The 21234-nt window shown below is 42.6% G+C and overlaps 1 protein-coding gene across 1 annotated transcript in view; it reads left to right on the forward strand.

The window, feature by feature from the left end:
* LOC104494977 (dedicator of cytokinesis protein 1) overlaps window positions 1-21234 on the forward strand; it is a gene marked incomplete at both ends in the record, with an annotated part of 118316 nt that overhangs the window by 78059 nt on the left and 19023 nt on the right. The window contains 8 exons of the mRNA XM_010137886.1: window positions 1918-2007; window positions 4485-4589; window positions 8877-9018; window positions 9710-9788; window positions 10055-10139; window positions 11704-11790; window positions 15276-15452; window positions 16286-16369. Coding sequence (XP_010136188.1) covers window positions 1918-2007; window positions 4485-4589; window positions 8877-9018; window positions 9710-9788; window positions 10055-10139; window positions 11704-11790; window positions 15276-15452; window positions 16286-16369 — 849 coding nt within the window. The remainder of the gene's footprint in view (window positions 1-1917; window positions 2008-4484; window positions 4590-8876; window positions 9019-9709; window positions 9789-10054; window positions 10140-11703; window positions 11791-15275; window positions 15453-16285; window positions 16370-21234) is intronic.

Here is a 21234-nt window from a genome sequence, read left to right on the forward strand (position 1 = left end):
GGTCCCGGGCTCTGCCCCTCGCGAGCTTTCTGTCTTCATTTATGTCACTCAGGCTGCTGCTTTCCATCCCTTCCCTCTCAGCCTGCCAGGACAATCTTTCAGTCCATCCTGGTGGGTGGCACAGGTTCCTTCCGCTTGAAAGTTGGCCCCTCATTTCCAGGGAGCAGCAGGGATGGAAGGCATCCCCTGGTGGGATTCAAGCCATGTCTTGCTTTTGTGGCATTGGCACAAAATTGGCACATATACACGGGAGAAGATGTGCTGAAGATCCAGCCTGGCTGGGCTCCAAATTCCGCATTATTAGGAAGAAGAAGATACTCTAGGTCCCAGCTTGGTGTTTTTGCCACTAAATCACAGGTAGCTGTGCCCTGTCTGACTCCTCAGCCGGTGCTGGCTGCAGTCTCGGTCCTATTGATAGTTGTATGAACTTTTAATATTTTACTCTGATTTTTAAATCAGCATCTGGAACCAGAGATTTTCCTAAAAGTCGTAATTTTTTCCGAGTTTTACTGATATTCTAAGAAATGTGATTTCAACTTGCAGTTCAAAAGACAAATGAAATTCACTCAACATTTATTTTGGGCTTTGAGTGGTGGGAGGTGGTGGAGTCCCCATCCCTGGAGGAGTCTAACAGACGTGTTGAGGTGGTGCTGAGGGACATGGTTTAGGGACCCTGGCAGTGCAGGGGGAACGGTTGGACTCGATGATCTTAAAGGTCTCTTCCAACCTTATGATTCTGTGATTTCATTTGTGTATTTTGGGGGGCTTTTGGGCTTTGGAGAGTCTTGGGGGGTAAATACTTCTTCTTTATGCAGTATTTTAAGGTAGGTGGGATTGGGGGGTCTGTATGGGATGGGTGCAGGAATGGATTCTGAGCATGAAGGTTTCCCTAGGAGCACCGTTCCCTTTCTCTCTCCCCACCATCCAGCTCCCACCATCTTTGGAAGTTGTGGGGCTTCATCTCAAACTCTTCTCTCCCAAAGGTGGATGTCTTGGGGAGCGAGGGGGAACGTGTGTTCAGCCCTTTTCCTCAGCCCTCCTTGCTCCAGCTGCAGCCACCTCGGTGCTTCACTAGGGCAGGGAACATGTTGCCTGATGCTGAGAGGAGAATTAGGTGGTGTAGACGGGGGATTTAAATTTAAGGTGAAGGGTAATATGAACCACATGGATTTATAACTCATTCCAAACCTCATTTTTTTAATAAAGTGAGGTCAGCAGTGCCAAGCTATTTCAGCAGCAGAGGCAGATCATCAAGTTTGATCTTAGATAGCCTGGTGTGCTAATTTAAACATCTTTTGGGGGTTGAGCGGCACTTTGTATTTAGAGTGGGGGGGGAAAAAATACACATTTAAAAACATTTTTGCTGCTCCTCATTAAGATTGTTGGCTTCTGAAGAGCTGAAGGATATTGTTAAATTTCTTCGGGTCAGTTGAGACGGCTGCTGAATTTCATGGTTGAAGAACAAGAGAGGAAAAAGAACCGATGGAAGTAGAATGAATATTTGTTCAAAGCAATATCTGCAAATTGCCTGTCCTGTCTAATATAGATTATAGATATTAGAGGGGGAGAGAGGTGACTATGAGCTATAATCAATCAATAGCATCTATGCAAGGCCCGAGGGTCTGGGTTTCTTTGTGGGCAGGCAGTGTTTACACATTATGGAGTATCCGATTGGGATAGCAGGAGTCATTTTATTTCTGAAGCAATTGGATCATTTTATTCGATTTGCATCAAACGGAGACATGTGGGTAACACTGCCACGGCTATTTGGCACGTCGGATGCACAGTGTTTTCCGGCATGTGACACAATGCATTTTGTTGCGTTTGATTTCGCTGTATTTTATTCCAATGTTGTTTAACCAAGGTATGTAATTCAGGTTCTTTGTGGTTATTTCTTGATTTTTTTTATGCCAACAGATGTGGGAAGAAGCCATTGCCTTGGGTAAAGAACTTGCAGAGCAGTATGAAAACGAAATGTTTGATTATGAACAACTCAGTGAACTGCTGGTAGGTTTTCTTAATGACCTAGACACTGCAACAATTTTTTCAGAATTTCATTTCTAAGCTTTTACAATTTCACTGAATATCTCTTATGACAGTAAAATGCAGAAATAGATGCCTGCTTTGGCTTTGTTGGACAAATGCTGTTTCACTGGCTACCACTGGACTGCCTGAAAAAGATGGAATTTATTCTTTGGGGTTTTTTTCAGCTGAAAGAAAAATATTTTGGTAATGTTAAGCTGATTTATTTATGGTATAAAAGGAAAATTTGGAATTCAAATATAAATGGGAACAGGAAAAAAAATCCCCATTCTCTCTCAAGTGTCTTTCCATATTCAGGTTTCTTTTTTTAGGTATGAATAATCCCCACGCATTCATGTCTAGAGTCAGTTATTTTTGCCCTGACGTTACCCATTCATTATTGCCTGCACCATTTTTTTGCTCCTGCTCTTCTCCAAGGAGATAAATGGCAGTTGTCACCATCCCTCCTAACTTCTCAACCATTTTCGCAGGAGTTGGGACGTGATTCCAGTTCGGTTCAGAAAATTCTTGACTTTCAGGCTTTTGGTACATTTTACGTTTGCACTCACCAGAGAACATTGTCCTTAATTTCTTCGAATTGTTTATGTGCTTTATCCCAGCCTGTCTGAGCTGGGCGTTACTGTGGTGTCATTGCACCCTCTTTCTCCACTGACACTGACACTCAGTTCGAGGATGGCTGGGAGCCGTATCCCCAGAGGCACCTCCATCCCCATCTCCCCAGAATCTCCTTTCTTGGGGAGGAAAGAATAAAGGTAAATAACCCTCCTTTCAATTTTATGGTTTCTTCACTCCTTTACATGTTGGGGGGGTTTTGTCCATGGTTCTGTCCTCCAGCTCTCTGGAGCTGAATTTATATCCCTTTTGGATGGTCCTTCTTTTGCAGCATTTTGACTGGGTTTCGTGACAGGCTCTGTGGGTTTGCCCAATAGATCTGGAGCCTGGTTTCACCTAGCTTTGCAGTGCAGGAGGTGGAGGATGTCTCCTCTACACAGAGCATTTCTCAGGTGTTACGTTATGCTGGAAGAGCCTTCCTTGGCCCGCTGCCTGCGCTGCTGTCAGCTGGGCTGCGCTCAATAAAGAATATTCTTCATTTCGGTATAAAAGGACTCTGATAGAGGTCGTTCCTCAGCTAGAGATGATTCTCATGTGTCAGCTGTGATTATCCACCAGTGAGTAGCTACTCTCCAGGTTCCTCATTTTTAATTTTCCATCTCCTTTACGCTTGTGCATGGGAACACGAACAGCTTTGTCACGGAGGCACCCACTCATACAGTATCCGTTTTGGAGCACAAGTCTGGATTTGCACATTGACATTAAGTGATGTAATTCCAGGCAGTGGTATAAACCAGGTGTAGTTCAATTGCGTGTGGAAATGGAGTTTCTCCTTCTTCTACTAGGGGAGACCCATCATTCTCACATCAGAAAACTGAGTTTATCTGCCCTTTACTTAGCAGAGAGAAAAAGTTGAGAGAGATGTCACAAAACCTAGTACTGCCATTGGCCATTCATCCCTAATAAAGCAAAGATCAAAATTCACGCTCTCCTATGAGTAAGGTCTCACATACCCCATCACTTTTCTTATTGCTGCTGCTGAACAGCATTAGCATCCTAGTTCCTTTTTTTTCAACCCCCAATAAAATTCAAAAGTTTTATTGTTTCTTTTTGTTCTCCCTGTTGTCTTTTATTCAAGCAATATTAAATATTAGACTGAAGGACAATTCACAAATGACAAAATAATTTTGCTACAGGTGAACTGAGAAATATATGGCAGATCTGAGTCTTTGTAATCTTCTTGGGAGCAGTAATAAACCTGCCCCCCAATCAGAATTCATTCTCCTACAGAATGTCGTGGACTAAAAATAAGTTAATGAACATACAGTCTGAAGCTGCATATTTATTATTTCATCATTTGAGATGAAGAAGGATTCCGCTTTGAAAACAGATGGCGTCTGACATGCGCGTATTTGTTCCATTTTCCTGCCATTCTCAACTGCTGCTTTCCATATGCAAATAAATAGTTGTAAATATGGAAAAGTAGTAGTAGAAGAAAGTAGTAATGCAATGTAACAGCCGAGAGCTGAGAAGTCAGCACCATCGAGATGAGCTGGTGTTGGAGGTATGTGCTCCATCGTTCCAGGGCGTCGGCATCGGCAGTGTCACAACCGGGAACTCAGGCTGCCTTGCAGATGCGTGAGCTTCATCGAAATTGAGATGCTGGATATGGACCAGTGAGGGTCACCAAGATGAGCATAAAAATAAGGGCTGCCAAGCCCAGTGTTTTAAAATATCAGCATATATCTGATAGAAAGGTGAAGGAAAAGGGGCGAGTGAATCTTCTTTACATCTTTAAGCTCGAGATCCGCAGAAGAGAGATCTAGATCTTAATTATATGGAATCTCCTTAAAGTTTAGGCCATTAAAATTCCTCCTGTTGTTTTGCAGAGGAAGCAAGCCCAGTTCTACGAAAACATTGTGAAAGTGATAAGACCGAAACCAGACTATTTTGCTGTCGGATACTACGGCCAGGGATTCCCGACATTCATACGGGTAAGTGTCAACCTTTTCCCGCAGACAGCAGCAAGGTTTCTGCCTTTGGACATGTCCCTGTCGCGACCCACAGCAGGCTCTGGGCTGAAGTGAACGAATCGCTCATACGCCAATATGGTGTGTAGCGAGACCCGTTTATTGTTCACATTACATCCCAATTTGTAGACTCTTGTCCACTCAACTAACTACATGGTGATTGGCCAGTGTTTCTGTTACACAGACAGCACACATCTCTTAAAGCACTATAATTGGGTAAAAGGGGTTAGTTTCTACGTGGTGAGTATTTTGGTTAGAGCTAACAAACAAGGCTAGTAGAGATAGTATTTCCCACATGATAACACTGCAGCTGGGTTTCGGCTGCTAAGTTTCCCAGAGAGAGTAGCATATTTTCATAGTTCTAATTTCTGCTAGAAAAATACACCGACAGTCCCTCAGCTGTGGAGGAGGCACATCACTGTATGTCTGTACATTATTTCCAGTCCACCTCACACTGGACATAAAACAAACATTGGTTTTTCCGTTCCAGTTTCTAATACGGAAAAGTTGAATTTTAGTGGAGAAGCTTTTTCTTCAGACATATCCAATACTTCATACTTCTTTGGGTTATCGCTAGAACTGAAGATAGACCACCCCATCCATAAAGCAGGGTAATCACCTGCACCTTCTACATGATGCCACTTTTCCCTGACCGGTGTATGTATATATATCTGAGTATGGTAGAGGAGCATTTTGTATGTGCCTGTGTTGTCCTGTGAGTGTCCTTTCCAGCATAGTCACTAAAATGCAGTTGAATAGCAGAGGTGTGTGCGATAAAAGAATCTTTTATCATTGATTTTCCCGAGTCACGTGTCAATTTAAAAGATATGTCACTTGGTTGATGTCAGTGACGTATATCCAGTAACATTTTAGATTTTTTCCACCCTACCAGGATTGTTATGGAGTTGAATTAGTGGCTAAAGAAGGGTGGGGATTTAACACATCCGAGTTGTATCTGTGTCATGAATCTCTGCGCTCTGGCACGGGGCAGTCGCTGACATGGAAAGAGCACGTTAGCTGTTCAGCTGTTGAGCCGCTCGTACCTGTCTTAAGAGAGGAGGATTTTCCATTTGGAAAGAGACTCTCTCCCTGCAGAGGAATTATAGTAGATTAAGGCAGTTCAAGAGACAGGGGAACTAAATTATTGCTGCTATTCTCAGAATATTCTCCAAGTCCAGGGGTTTAGAGCTTTAGTCTCGGGCCAGGGTCTGGTGGTAGGTTTCCTCCTGGAAATAGTCATTTAGGAGGTGAGTTCCTGTTCATAACTGAGTAATTCCCTATTAACTCTCTTAGATTATGCCATAATAAATACCAGGAGCAAACCCAAGCCTGTGCTGACACCCAGCTGACTGGATAAATCCAGTGAGTGCTGATAAAGCTGGCTTTGTCAGGTTGCTTGTGGTCAGCTGGTCTTTCATGGTGTAAATGAAGTAGAGAAAGGCTTTAAAAAATCCCTAGAAATAAAACTTTTACTTAGTCAGATGTACTAAAGCCCGTATAAAGAAGCTGAGACTCTTGAATCATCCCAAGAAGCAGCAAATGTGCTTTTCGTACACCGTGGGATGCTGTTCTGCAGGCGTCCTGGTACCGTTTAGGCCTCCTGAGAAGTGCAGCAGATTGTCAGTTCTTTGCAGCTGAAAAGAAGAAAGCTGACACCAGGCAGGAACTGCCAGGCACTGCAGGAACTGCCAGGCTAAAAGCATATTTTGCAGCTTCCATTGTGTGCAGACCCCCAAACAACACCTGGGAGATGTGCTCTCGTCCCTTAGCCCGCTGCTTGGTCTCCACGTTGTGTCTGGGCAACTCATGCCAAGGAGACTCTACAGGAAGATGGCAGGTTCATTGGTACCTAGAGCTGCCCCAACGCCTGTGAAACGGAGCTCTGCAAAGCGGCAGAGCCATGTGTTAGTAACAGACACAAAGGCATGAGGGCGTGCAAGCTACCCTGAGCATGAAAAGACCAACTCTGAGGAGATGCGATGCGGAAAAACTCAGGAGTCATCGGGCTGTCTGAAATACCTGTCGAGTGCCGTATGTGCAGCAGCACTGATCAAGCGTCAAACAGCAAAAACTGTTGGTTCTACATTAAGTAAAAAAGCTTTAGTAAGATGCTTGTAAAATGTTTGTTAATTATTTCCTAAGTTTTACTACATCTACTATCCAGTAAGAAGGAGACACTGTTAAGATTGACCAACCCACTGGGGATCTCCTCAGTGCTGATCAATAGCTAAAAGGCGGGTGGCAGGAGGATGGAGCCAGACTCTTCCCAGTGGTGCCCAGTGACAGGACAAGGGGCAACGAGCACAAACTGGAACATGGAAAGTTCCACCTGAACATGAGGAGAAGATTTCTTACTGTGAGGGTGGCAGAGCCCTGGCCCAGGCTGCCCAGAGAGGCTGTGGAGTCTCCTGCTCTGGGGAGATCCCAAGCCCACCTGGACGCCATCCTGGGCACCCTGCTCTGGTGACCCTGCTCTAGCAGGGGGTTGGACTGGGTGATCTCCAGAGGTCCCTTCCCACCCTCACCAGTCTGGGACCCTGTGATATCTGTAGAAAACAATTGAATAAATATTTTATGATATTGTTATAGGGAAGACTCACATTATCAGGAATCTTCAAAACAACGGATGCACAGTGAATGATGAAACACTAAAGTCACTGATAACTTGCTGAGGGGCTTGTGGCTGTCAGTCGTCGTGCAGTTTTGTCACACGTCCAGTCACACTCAGCAGAGTACATGTTATCCTCTAGAAGCATGGGGAACATCCCGCGATCCAGAGCTGCTCACCAGAGAGAGGTTACCCGGGACCACAACGGGCACAGCGAGCTGTCCTGACCGGCTGCGCGGGGTAGCCCTGGGTTAGCCCATCTCAGCCTCTGACTCAGCCACGCAGAGAGCTGCAAAAATGCAGAGAGCACCGCGCCAGCGTCCCGGGAAGTGCCCTGTTAAACTGCAGAGTCAGAGGGATACGATGCAGGACAGTGTTAATCTGATGCATTAACGGCAAACTGCTTTTTCTCTTCCCAACACAAAAAGTGGGGAAAAACACTTACCATGCCTTACGAAAGCCTTGTGGATTGGCCAATTTGTCATAAATGAGCAATAAAAACTCTGAAGAACAGGCTGTGAAGTGCCTTGCTGCTTGAGAAAATCCTTAATAGAAGGTTTTTCTTCTGTTGCAAGTTTTCCTGTGAATTACAGGTATATACACAGGAATTACGGATATGTATATATATATGTTTCTTAGGCATCTGCCTTTTTTTTCCCCAGATAGACTATTCTTTTATTTCCTCTGCATTTCAAAAGGGGCCATTGCAGAACTAAACCCCATTGGGCAAATCTGAACTATTCCAGGTTTCTACCCAGGTTTCTATACCCTTTTTCTCGTAAGTGCTGTGTAGTTTTTTCAGCAGGGGTTCCTTCTGAGATGAGCAGTGAGGTCGGGCGTATTCAGATGCAAGTGTTACATTCCTGTCAGAAGTTCCTTTAATGTGTTTGATCAGTTAAAAACGTGCAACTCATCCTTTGCGTGTTTCTTTAGAATTTAATGTGTCTGCTCAGTACTGTATAAAATATATCTTAATTTTTTTTATTGTCAGAAGAAGAAACCAACCCTAGAAATACAATATACTAATTTAAAAGTTACGCTCTGTGCAGCCAACTGCTCAGCAGCAAAAACCTAATAGCCTGATGTGACATCTGGGGTGTATCAGACTTTCTAAAAATCTGTCTTTGGACCTTCCTCCTGAAATTGGCATCGTTTTCTGCTTGTCCTTTCCTCTGCTACTCTTGCTTGCTCACGTCAATACCTTTTATTACATGTCAGGGTATAGAAAGCCTAATTCTGTTTATTCACATCCATTCCACGTTATCTGTGGAAGGTGGTTGAGAAGAATTACGGAGGGAGATCTTGGCTTTGGTAGAGGACGTGGTTTGTCTGAGTACATTTTCAGTGGGCGCCTGTTCTACAGAGCCTTGAAATCACGTAGTTGGATCCCATGGACTTTAGTGAGGTTTATACACAGGTCTAAAGATAAGCGCGTGCTTAATGCTCCCAGTACTGAGCTGGAGGTGAGGAAATCCATTTGTGCTTTATTGAATTAACATAAAGTATTCGTAAACTATTGATTACATCATACTTAGAGGAATGTGAAATTTCTTACTTAACAGCGCTGGAGTCAAGGCTTCTGAGGTCCCAGTGCGTTACTGAGGGTTCTGGTGTTAGCATTTCACCTCTCAATTTGTTTCCAGAACAAAGTCTTCATTTACCGGGGAAAGGAGTATGAACGCCGCGAAGACTTCGAAGCGAGGTTATTGACTCAGTTTCCAAACGCAGAGAAAATGAAAACGACGTCTCCACCGGGCGATGACATTAAAAACTCCTCCGGCCAGTGTATCCTTGGGTTGTGCAGCGGCTCATGCAGCCGCACAGATGGAGGATTTATGGGCAATATGAGCAGGAGACGTTGCACTTCTGTCTTCATGGGTGTAAAGCGTTAATGCTCAGCACAAGAAGGACATGAACCTGTTGGAGAGGGTCCAGAGGAGGCTACAAACATGATCAGAGGGCTGGGGCACTGTGAGGCCAGGCTGAGAGAGTTGGAGGTATTCAGCCTGGAGAAGAGAAGGCTCCGGGGAGACCTTAGTGTGGCCTTTCAGTGCTTGAAATGAGCTTATAAGAAGGATGGGGAAGAACTTTTTATCAGGGGCTGTTGTGACAGGACAAGGGGTGATGGATTTAAACTAAAAGAGGAAGATTCAGACTGGAGAGAAGGAAGGAATGTTTTACACTGAGGGTGGTGAGACCCTGGCCCAGGCTACCCCGAGAGGTGGGAGCAGCCCCATCCCTGTCACCATCCCAGGTCAGGTTGGCCCTTGGGGCTCTGAGCCCCCTGCTCTGGGTGCAGATGTCCCTGCTCCCTGCAGGGGTTGGACTGGGTGAGCTTTGAAGGTCCCTTCAACCCAAACCAGTCTGTGATGCTATGAATTTTGGGCTTTGGTTTTGCATTCTCTTTGCGTTCTTGTTGAGCTGCCTCTTCCACATGATTGAAATTCGCTTTTCAGTTCTTAACCGCTGGGTTCAGATATTCAGTGCTTTACTGTGAAGCCAAAACTGGACTTACCATCTAAATTTCACAGGCCAGTGTCAGAACAAATCGTGAGGTGAGTTTGGGTTGGTTTTGCAATTTTCTCATTCCCCTTTATAGCACTTGAACTAGTTGTTGGATAACAAATCTGGATGCAGCCAAGGAGGGTAGTACTTCAGAGGACATTTCATGGGTCTTCTTAATGTGAGCAGAGAGTCCCTCCAACCCACTGGAAACCAGTGATCCCATAAACTTTTTACTTTTTAGTACTAGAGTTCAGCAGCAATTCCTCAACTCGTAGTTTTTAATTCTTTTTTTAATTGTGCTTTTCCCTTTTTCCAGTTTCTACAGGGTGAATGAAGTCCAGCGGTTTGAGTATTCGCGCCCTGTTCGAAAAGGAGAGAAAAACCCGGACAATGAATTTGCGGTAAAAGAAAAAATACAGTACTTTGGGTGTTTGCTTGTTTATTCCCCTCCGTTTGGAGAATCTGAACCTTTCATTAGGTTTTAGTCATTTTAAAATAAATTCTAGGTTCAAACGTTATTATTTTTCATAGAAATTTAAATCAACCAATTTACCACGTTCTGGTTTATCCCAATAGAAAAAAATGGACAAAGCTGGTTTTATTTTGTTAAAAACCAACTGTTCTGAGAAAGAAGGTTGAAACAGCTATACCTGAAAAGACAGATGTCCTGCCAAAACTTGTCTTGCCATGATGATTCCAGCAAGGCACCTAAAAATGTTTTCGCTGTAGTATCTTTTTTTTTATTTTACTAAAGCATATGTTTCATCTACTGGTCAATAAAACACCCTTTGAGCGCCACTTGTATTCATCAAAAGGTTTACAACAGGTTATATTAAGTCATTTGCCTTTCTTTTTATAGATACCATTTTGCCCACAGGGGTTCTAGTGGGCACAGTTAGTAGTAAAGTAGTAGTAGTAGTATAGTAGTAATTAATAAATTAATGCAGCCATTCTTGACTGAAGAACTTGGGCTCCTGTGTAGTAACAGGCTCTGATCTAAAACATTTGCCAATAAACGCTGAGTGTGTGGTTTCCTACAGCTCCAGCTGGATTCATTCAGAGACTCCTTCGGTGTCTTTGGCTTTTCTTGGAGGCTCTTATATCAAAAATTGCTACTTTGCTCATCTAACTGAGGAGGCAGGAAACCCTCTTTTTCTAAAACCATAATGGTGGAGAGTGCTACAGGTACAATATGTTTTGAGCATAGATAACAAAATTTAGGTATGTCTAAATCACTTTGAAAACTTCTGTTAATGGAGGATGGAGTAAATTTAGTCCAAAAAAAGCCTCGTGATAGGTAAGATGAACTACCAACATACGCCAGTTCTAGCAAGATCAGCTCAAGAGGTGGCTTTGACATCAGTTATGAACCGAATGCGCATGCATGAAGAGATGTTAAATCGTGTATCCTTCAACTCAAACCGAAGGGTTGTGACAGCGAAGCTGTTGCAGTTTACAGCTCCGATGAAATCACAGAATCGCAAATGCGGGTCAGGATGGGACCTGGGCTCCAACTCCACCCCCAGGCAGGGCCAGCTCTGGGGTCAGACCTGCTGCTCAGAGCTTGACCCCTGCGGATCTTGAAGCCTCTGGGGATGGGGACAGCATCACATGCCAGGGAGCCCGTCCCTCTGCTCCGCTGCCTGCCTGGGGACGGAGCAGTCCCTGTATCAAGATGTTGAGGGGTTGTGGAGGGTGGGAGGAATGACAGTCCAGTAAGACCGATGGGATCTTGTACCTCTTCTCCTTTGGTATGAGGGAGGTGTTCTCTGCTAAACCGTGTATCAGGTTAAAGTCAGTGCCACTGCATCATCTTCCCCGAGCAGGTACCGTTCGAGTTGCCCTCCCCCAGCTTTGTAAACGTCTGTTGTGCTGCAGTTCCTTTTCCTGATGATAATGGTCTAAGGCTTTCCTTAAGATAAACGTGAGCAATCGGGTAACGTGATGTTTATGTTTTATTTGCAGAATATGTGGATTGAGAGAACCATCTATGTGACAGCATATAAATTACCGGGGATCCTGAGGTGGTTTGAAGTCAAATCAGTTTTCATGGTAAGATCCGTTTGGCTTTATTGAGGTTGCGTAAAAGGGGGGGGCTCTCATCCAGCCAGGGAGCATTTATGGTTGCATGCGACTGTGCTTCAGCTCTGAGCAAGCACTCGGTGGGGGCTGTATCTGGCATCCTGAGACAAGGGGAACTTGCTGAAGATGCCGATCATTGACTGAGGGAGACTCCAGTAATGCTTTTCCACTCCTCAGGGGAGGAATTGTGGGCTCATTCTTCCAGGCCTTTAGGGCAAGGTCCGATCAAGTCCTTGAAGTGCTTTTATTTCCGGCATTCAGCGGGTGAGCCACTACAGCCTGTGCCTAAAGCCAAGAGAGGTCCAGGGTGGTGGAGGGGAACCATCAGAATGAACCTAGGCTGAATTTTGGAACGGAGGATTTGGGTAGTTGGATTGTAGTTCATTCAAAATACACCATCAATCAGATGCATTGTATGTGTCTGCGCTTCTTCTCTACTCATTGTTTGTGGTTAAAGGTTGTTTTTGTTTCTTTTCCATAGTTAGCTAAAATATACCCCAGCAACCTCCCCGAGTAACTCCAAATTACGCATTTCTCTGTTCTACCATTTAGACTGTTTGGATAAGACGTATCCATTAAACGCCTTTAAGATTAAATCATTCTTGCGCAGCTGTAATTTTTAAGTAGCAATAAAAACATTGTTACTGCAGTTTTTAAATCTCTCTTGTGAGGCTTATTTTTAAAGGAAAAGAACAATTTGCATATGATTAATTAAAACCTTCTTCATTGCTCCATTGAGGTTCTGTTGGACAGTTGTATTTAGATGAACAGAAGTAATGCAGAAAATTACTGTGGTATCTATAGTAACAGAATATGAATGTCATGTTTGACAGTAACAGGCAGCTGAATAAAACGCATTGAATTTTTAATGAATTTTGTATTTTCAATATAATCCTGATAGAGAAGATTGTATTTATCTTCGTGATTGCAGAAAGTGTTGCTTGTAAAGGCTGGCAAATCTGATGAAAGTTCTCTCTGCCTCCCGCGTTCGGAGCAGAGGCTGACAGGCTGCTTTATGCAGGCAATTTGTATACACGCACCTTGAGCGCGGTGCTTGTCAGGGAACGTGCATAAATCCTGGGAGAGTGCTTTCTATAAGCTTTGTATACGTAAGGATTATGTGAGTCACAGGGATGAAAATGAGGCCGGAATGGAACCTAACGGTATGCGGGAAGACGGCAACGGGTAACTTTGGTCCGAGCTTTGGCATAGTTACTACTAAACTGGTGTTGACTTTCTTGAAGATTCCTGTCAGCTAAAATGCTGGAAGCACAATCACGATGTTTACATCCCCATAATGTTAAATTTTGATTATGGATGCAGGTGTTACTGATGTTTCACTAAAGACGGTGAATTAAAGTAGCTGTGCGCATTTCGTGTTGTATTGATGGAGCTGGAGTATCTTTAAAGGAAGAGGTGAGATCGTTTCAAATCAGCGTTGAGAGAGAACTGAGTAATAAATGCAGTGTATTCTGTTACATAACCCTTAGGAACACGCATAATTTCCTTAAATCTATTTGCTTTTAAAATTCCTTCCGACTACTTTACGTAAACCTTTTCAGTCTGTTTATTATCTGCAGGGAATTTGCTGTACACAGTCATTACTCCGTATCTGATTTGTTTGAGCTGGACACAAGTAGGGGAAACATTTGCTGGGGCCAGACGGTGAATTAGAAACTGGGTGTTGAATTGCACTTGGTTTGTAAAAGTCTCTCTTTTGTTGCGAATGCATCAGGAGTGTATTGTTTCTGTTTGCTCTGAATAGGTTGAGTAGTGTCCAGCAAGCTCCTTGGGCAAGGCTCATCATTTACAAGTACAAATATTTTATTAAATAGCTTTCAGCAGGTCCCCAAGCACAGCTTAGAGCGGTGCGATGAGAAGGGCAGTTCCCCATCTGCTTTTAAAAAATGAGAGGGAGGGTTGTAAGGGGAGTAAAAGAAAGGAGAACGAGCAAGGAAGCCGTGATTGCTGATACAGAACGGTCAAAAAATATGGCTGTCAGCTCAATAAGCGCTAATTTCTGTAGATATTCAAGAGCTTTAAAAGCAATGGTTCATCAACAAATTATTGCATAGTTATAAGCCCATTAATACAAATGGCAGAATCCTAAATTTAGCGTACGATGTTCTCAACCGCTCTCGCCGAACCAGATGCTGAGCATGGTCCCCCTTTCCCAGTCCCCATTTGACTCGTAGAGCATTCAGCTCCCGGCGGCAGTCGCCGTCTGTCCGTCAGAGCCTGGCCTGCTCCACAGCCACCGCGGAAACGCGGGGCTCGCTACCTGCCTTCAGCGTAATTCCCCCGGCAGACGTTTTAAAATGCTAATTAAAACACCCGTGATGTAATCAGATGGCAGGTGTAAGAGGAACAATGAAAGAGATTTGATTATAAGTGGTTCTCAGCAACGTGGTAAGCAACTGATGGCCAGGTAGAAGTGCTGCTTTGTGTATGTAGCATTTATGTAAATTAGGCTGTAATCAAATATATACTTGCATTTTCCTCACAGGCCTCAATTAACCTTCTTTTTCTATTCCTACCACATAATTTTTTTAATGAAAGTAGGCTGCGTCTTCCAGCGAGGACTGTCTGCACTCTGGGCTGCTTCGCGTTAGTAATTCTGAGCCCATTCACTAAATGTACATATTTTAGCAATATTTTAAATATATTAATATTGGTTTTCCGACGTGAGCAACTGTCATTCTGAAAGACACAGTATCTGGTCATAAATAATAGTTGGAGATCGGTCAGTTAAAATCAAGCAAGTTTTCGACGGTATAAAAGGTAACTCACCCCAGGAAGACCTCTGAGGAGCTCTCTTCAAGTCCAGGCTCTGTGAGAAGGAAAATTTCTTCCTTCAGCTATTGACGTTCAGGTGAAGGAAAAGTGACCTTGTGGGAAAAAGCACGGCAGACAGCTCAGAATTCATCTCTTCATCACATTAAACTTGATTTCCTTGGAAATACACCAAAATAATCACTGCAAAAATATCTTCTTCATTTTTTGAGCTGCTTAGGATTACTTTTTCCATCAGAAAATCCACGTTAAGTTATCATTTCGTTCTCACTATTACGTTAAGCTGGATCTTCTTTGTACTGCTAAAACTCACTGACTCGTAATCTCTGATGTTCTCCATAATCCTCCCAAAACCTCACGTGATTGCTGTCAGAGCCTTTCTGGGTGCTGTGCAGTTGTGCTGAGATGTAATCCGTCCTGCAGCAGCGAAATCCATTTAACTTTCTCCACTGATAGTGATTATCCTCCCAGTAACCACGTTATAGAGTCACCAAATACCTAAATGGCTGAAGCCACCCTTTCTGTTAATTATTGATTAAAATATCTGTCGTTCTCAAAGTCCTGAGATGTGTCTCATCGTGGTGGTTTGGTGGACAGAGAGTCCAGTGGCAGGTTAAAAACTCTGCTCCTTTGATTACAATCTCCTTTCGTTTTTATTTTAGGTTGAAATTAGTCCCCTGGAAAATGCAATAGAAACCATGCAGCTAACGAATGATAAGATCAATAATATGGTTCAACAGCATTTAAATGATCCAAATCTACCCATTAACCCTCTCTCGATGCTCCTTAATGGCATTGTGGATCCTGCGGTCATGGGAGGGTTCGCAAACTACGAGAAGGTAACATCCAAATTGTCTGTCCTGCAGATCTACACCTCTTTTCAGTCTGGACGCTCCCAGAACGCTGCTGGGTGTGGGCATGGGTGTGGTTTTGTAGATAAAGACTATGCGAGTCTCCCCTTAGATAGAACGTGGCTTAAAACTTACCATTTTCAGTGTCTTTCTGATATTTCTGGAAAAATTGTTGCCTTTCTGCATTTAAGTAAGAGTTGGTAAGAGTAGCAGCACGAGTTCTTACGCAGGGACTTGGTGGACAGTCTTACTAGACCGAGGCACTGGGAGCGATGACGTTCCCAGCGTGCGCTCCCGTGCGCTTGGACATCGGAGCCGAGGCAGGAATTTCTGGGTGAACGTCGGTGACCAAAGGAACCGACGGCTGGTCTCTCCTTTGCTTTGAAATGCCGAGTTTTAAAGGATGAGTCAAATGGTAGAGACTTCTGAGATACCAGTTAATTGCAACTATGTCTAAATAATCTGACCAGCGGGTTTATGTCCTTCTGTAACTCTCACCTGTTTCATCTCCCCAAATCCCTCATGTCCTGGGAACTGTTAGAAAGACATTCCCGAGACCTGTCAAGTCCTCTGCAGAGATGCCCATGAGATTTGGTCTCCACCACCATATGCTCATCTGCCTGCTTTCCTGACTGCAAAATTTAATGTCTTAATCTTAAACCATTGTTAAATTGAATGTCTCCTTCCTAGATTTTCATTTGTATTCATAGCTCTCACTGCGATTTTGCAGAACTTTTGGCTTGAACCATTTATCTGCTGTAGGTAACTCCTCCGTGGTGGACGTCGATTCATTCTCTGACTCATTTCTCTCTCGTGACTAGGCTTTTTTTACTGAAAAATACATGCACGAGCATCCAGAAGATCATGACAAGATTGAAAAACTGAAGGATCTGATCGCTTGGCAGGTAAAAAATTTTAAGTCAGGTGGGTTGGGGCCAACTGCTGTACAGAGGCAGTTTAATGCTGCTTTGGAGAACACTCAGACGTTAAAGCGTTCACCCTGTGTCCGTCTCTTTACCATTTAAAACTGTCTTGGAACTGGAGCTAAAGTTCATCTTTTCAAATCTGACATCATTTATTTGTCATTCGATAAACCCACAAGAACAAACATGATCAACCTCTTTTTTTTTTTTCAGTAACCATAATACAGTGACAATATCCCATTAAAATCAAAAGAGAAAATATTTTGTGGTAATGTTGGTTGGTGTAATTGGCAATTTAGTTTTGCTTTCTAATGTTCTAAGGCTGACTTCAGAAATTCTTCTCAGTAATGTGAAATTCCAAACCCTGAATCCTCCTCCCACTCGCACGCACTGGGACAGTGTTTCTTCTTTCTTCAAACTATATATTTGCCATTTATTGACATTTCTTTGTATACTCACAGTACCTTTTAGCACAGAATATTAAATATGAGGGTTGCAAAAATTAACTGGCGTTCCCAGTGTGTGGTAAATTCATCTAGGTGTGGAGTATCCTTGGCTTCCTTTGCTGTATGACATGCTGCAAAACCATCGGTGTTTCGTAAAGCGTGTGGAATCGTTTAGATGTGAGATCACACGGGGAGTATTTTCTCAACTGGGGATCCAGGTTTCCAGCCCGGTGCCTGAGACAAAGCAGGAACCCTCTTGGCACAAAGAGCTGCCCCTAACTGTACCAAAGGATATTTTTCAGGACAAACAACAAAAAATTCTAATTTTGTTCCAGAGGTCTTATACTGGACATTTTCCAGTGGTCTCAAGATAATTTTATAACTAAAAAAAATACCAATATGGTTGGAAGTGGTTTTCCCACTGAAGAAGAAAGTGCATCGTTGTCTTTTTGTATTCGATTTTGCCTTTGTAATAAAAGGAATCATTTACATTTCTATAGGTTTCAACCTGAGAGGTAGTAGAACCAAAGACACAGAATAAAAAAAACAAAATCCTCTGAAGACCGTAAAAGTTCAGAAAAATTCTTTGGCTCTGCAAAAAAAAAAAAAAAAAAAAAAAAAAAATTATGTATTTCTTTCTTTATTTTCTTGTGAGCTTTTACAGAAGATTAGATTTTAGGAGCTTTAACTTTTATAGAGGAAAATAATTTGATCCCAGAAGACTAACTTCATGTCAGCTCTCTGTCTTTCCTCTGATAGCGATACTTCAAGTGAATTACAAACACGCTTTTCCTCGGCGAAGATTCACTTTGGAGACGCCTGTGTGTTAAAATAATATTCCTATTTGAAAATACGTATGACGGCTAATCACGTTGTATTTTAATTGTTCAGTGCTTTTAGATCCATAATTTCCCACCAGCATTCTCGTTCCATTACAATAGAAACCAGAAAAATAGAGAGAAGGGATCAAAACCTTTTTTTATATCTGAAAAGTCTTTTCACTGAACGGTCCAGCTGTTTCCGCGGTGGAAATCAGCATTTTTAAATTACCTTGGACGTTTCGTATACATTTAGTGTATCCTCAGACTTAAAGCTCCTCTGGAATCCCTTCGGGTTTCGGAACGCCGGCAGCAGCAGAGGCTGGAGCGGGGTGGGGAGCTGCCAGCCGAGTATCGGCGGGTGGCAGGAGAGGGAGTTGTTATGGAAACTTTGCGGAGCGAGGCAGTGGTCGGGATTCATCACGGGCTTGACAGTGATTGAAAGCAAAAATGAGTTTTCATTTTTCAATAACGCGGGGCTCGCAGTTTTGTAATCACACGGAGATTTTCTTTGCGCTGTATGAATCAATGTGGATATGTGAAATAGCAGCCTGACAGTCATATTATCAGCTGACTAGTTAAATTTGATTTTTTTTGTTTTCATCTCCTCTTACCTTACCTTTTTCTCCATGGCGCTGTGGAATTCACGGTTTCCAGGGTGTGACCCTGTCCTAATTCCTGTGAACGTGGAGGATGTGGGTTTTTTCTGTGTGTTATTCTTTCATTAGTAAAGCAACGTCATTTTTGTCCATCTTAGTGCTTCCCCAACTTAGAAAACAATGTTTCCATGCCACTACATCATTCCAAGCCGATCTTTTGTTTGAACATGAGGATAATGAAATGATTGATTGAAATTATGGTAATGAAGGGAATGATCGATGATGTTAGTCACTCTGCGTTTAGCTGAGGTACGGAGAGCATACCAAAACGAGGATGTCACGTAAAAATCTTGAGCTCCTTCTCCATGGATGAAAAAATTGCAGCATGCCAGACAGAAGTTCTTAGTATCCTATTTTATGATACCATTATTATGAAAGATTTTGAGGTTTAAGATTAATTTTAATAATTCACGTCTTCGTAGCTTTGAATTATTAACAGCCAAGCAGATCAAAATCTTTTTTAAAAATTTTTTTTTAAATTGGGAAATAATTGTAATTTGCTGTGGAACTTTATAAGATCAACTCTTAAAATCAGCAAAGGTAGAGTTAATGAAGTAAGTGCTGTCTCGAGCTGCTTTCCTCTCTCATTCAGCCTTTTCATTTCTAGCTCAACTACTTACGTTACCTTTGCTTTTTCATTCACCTCTCAAAGGCGAGGGCACCGTGAAGGGTCATCTCAAGTAGAGCCACCCATCACTTTACAGGCAAACGAATTGGCAATATCGTGAATGTCACAAAATCGTGTCTCCACCTCTGATGGAAGTTCTTACAGGTTTAAAATTCAGTGGCACTCGTCACCAGATTTCCCTGTGTCAGTGTCTGCAAAGGAGACAAAGGGCACGTTTTGAAGTTAGCAGAAGGTGGTGAAGCAGAAATGGTAAAATAGTCCAAAGGTACTTTCTTTCTGTGCTTAATAAATGTTTGAGGGATTAAGTGGTCTTGCACAGGGAGACCAAATATCCTGACCAAAATCTCACAGAAGTTCTGTAGCAAAGTCATGGAAAGTTTATTAAATTAATCTTCTGTTAAGGACTAACAAGCCTCTTCATCTTCTTCTGTGCATACTGGTCTTCTTCCATTCCCTTATGGTCGGTGCCTCCTCTCACATGTTTCTTCATCTCTTGGCTCAACAGTTCCTGTACCAGGAGGCCACCAGCCTTTAGGTGCCCACATTCTCCCAACCCAACCCACACTCTCTCCTCCAGACCTGGCCATCAACTCTCCTATTATTTTGCTTCTCCAAGTGCCAGAAGCTCTCCATGGCTGAGTCTATACTCCTGGTGTCTACCAACAGTGAAACCCTTCTTAGCACCTTCAATTTGGGGCACAGAAGGAAGCATCTTCATTTTTTTTCCTAACTAACTAATTTCCCTATGAAAGTTATTTTCTTCACATCGCTTCGTTTTCTGAAATGGCTGATCCATAGGGCAGGTTCATTAGTGCATTTTCTGCTCGTAAAGATCATCTCAGAGGTGAAGCTCCAGACCCCATGGGTACTTCATCCTGGTAATTTGATTTTTCTAAAAGAATCCATTTAAAAAGTCAGCTGATACTTTTAAATAATGAGTCAAGTGACCACTTATCCCTTCAAAATAGGAGCTTCAGCGTGGCCTGACAGTGGTGAAAAATCAGAAATTCATTTACTTAATCAGAGCAGAGGAGTTTTCTTATTGTACTACTTAATTTTTGTAGAGTGCAAATCCATATGGCTATAAATGGAGATGGCTACAGTGAAAACTTCTGCCGTTATTCTTACTCCTCTTTGTAGTATTTTAGGAGAAGAAACTGTGTCCATTTAAATAGTGCCAAATCGCAGCGAATCGGCTTGATAAGATTTCTTGAGTTTGTTCATCTGTAATTCATCTGTGTATGTATTATTCTCTTTACTAATAAAGCTACTCCTTCTGATTGCTGCTCAGTCTTATTAGAAAAATCTGTTTTTAATCAGTATTATGATTTAATTATGAATTATTAAGAAGAAGCCTCTTGGCTTGATTGCTGCAGAGAATATCTAAGTTAGAATCAGAGCACTGTGTGGGCTGAAACAGACCTGCAAGAGGAAATATTTTTCCTTAGCTGGAGGTAGAAAACTCTAATGGTGTGTCTGGATAGCTGTGGGAATGAAAATGTCTCTCTTAAAACATTTTAAAAGGTCAGCTACACCTCCACGCTACGAACTAATTATATAATCCTGTGTTGGCATGGGTATTCTGTGACAGAAGCCTTGAAGATAAATGATTATTTTCAGTTACGAAAGAGAATTAATTTTTTTTTTCTTTTCTGTTATGTTTCCAAAGAAAATAAAACCATTTTTCTAAGCAGAAATGTAGAATATAAGAAGCTGTGTATTTTATTAGTAAGTATTGCTCTGCAATATATCCACGTCTGAGGACGTAGCCCATTTGCAGCTTTAGAAACAGCGTTTATTGAAGAAAACATCACGTATTTTCTCCTTCAAGGTTTTATTCTCATGAAACTGGGAAAGGACTGTTATAAATAACCTGCCGTGAGAGTCGTCATTCGTCAGTGTGCCCCTTTAACGTACGGCGTGCACGGGGACCTGTGACTGCAGCATCACAGGACTGGCTGTGCTAACTGATGAACTCAGCCCTGCCTCCAGCCCGTCGTTACTGGGCAGAACTACGGCCCTCTTAATTTTAAAGGACTTGGGTTAACAGAGAAGAAGTAATGTATAACACACTTTTAGATGCTTTTTTACTATGCTATGCTTCATATACAGTGAATGATGATGATGAGGGACATGGTTTAGGGACCCTGGCAGTGCAGGGGGAACAGTTGGACTCGATGATCTTAAAGGTCTCTTCCAACCAGATGATTCTGTGATGATAATAATTATTGTCGTTACTGCTCCTGTTGTTGTTATCATTATTATTATTATTACTACTACTATTCCGTGTGATCTT

This window comes from Buceros rhinoceros, unplaced genomic scaffold (genome assembly GCF_000710305.1).
Source record: "Buceros rhinoceros silvestris isolate BGI_N320 unplaced genomic scaffold, ASM71030v1 scaffold886, whole genome shotgun sequence".
Lineage (NCBI taxonomy): Eukaryota > Metazoa > Chordata > Aves > Bucerotiformes > Bucerotidae > Buceros > Buceros rhinoceros.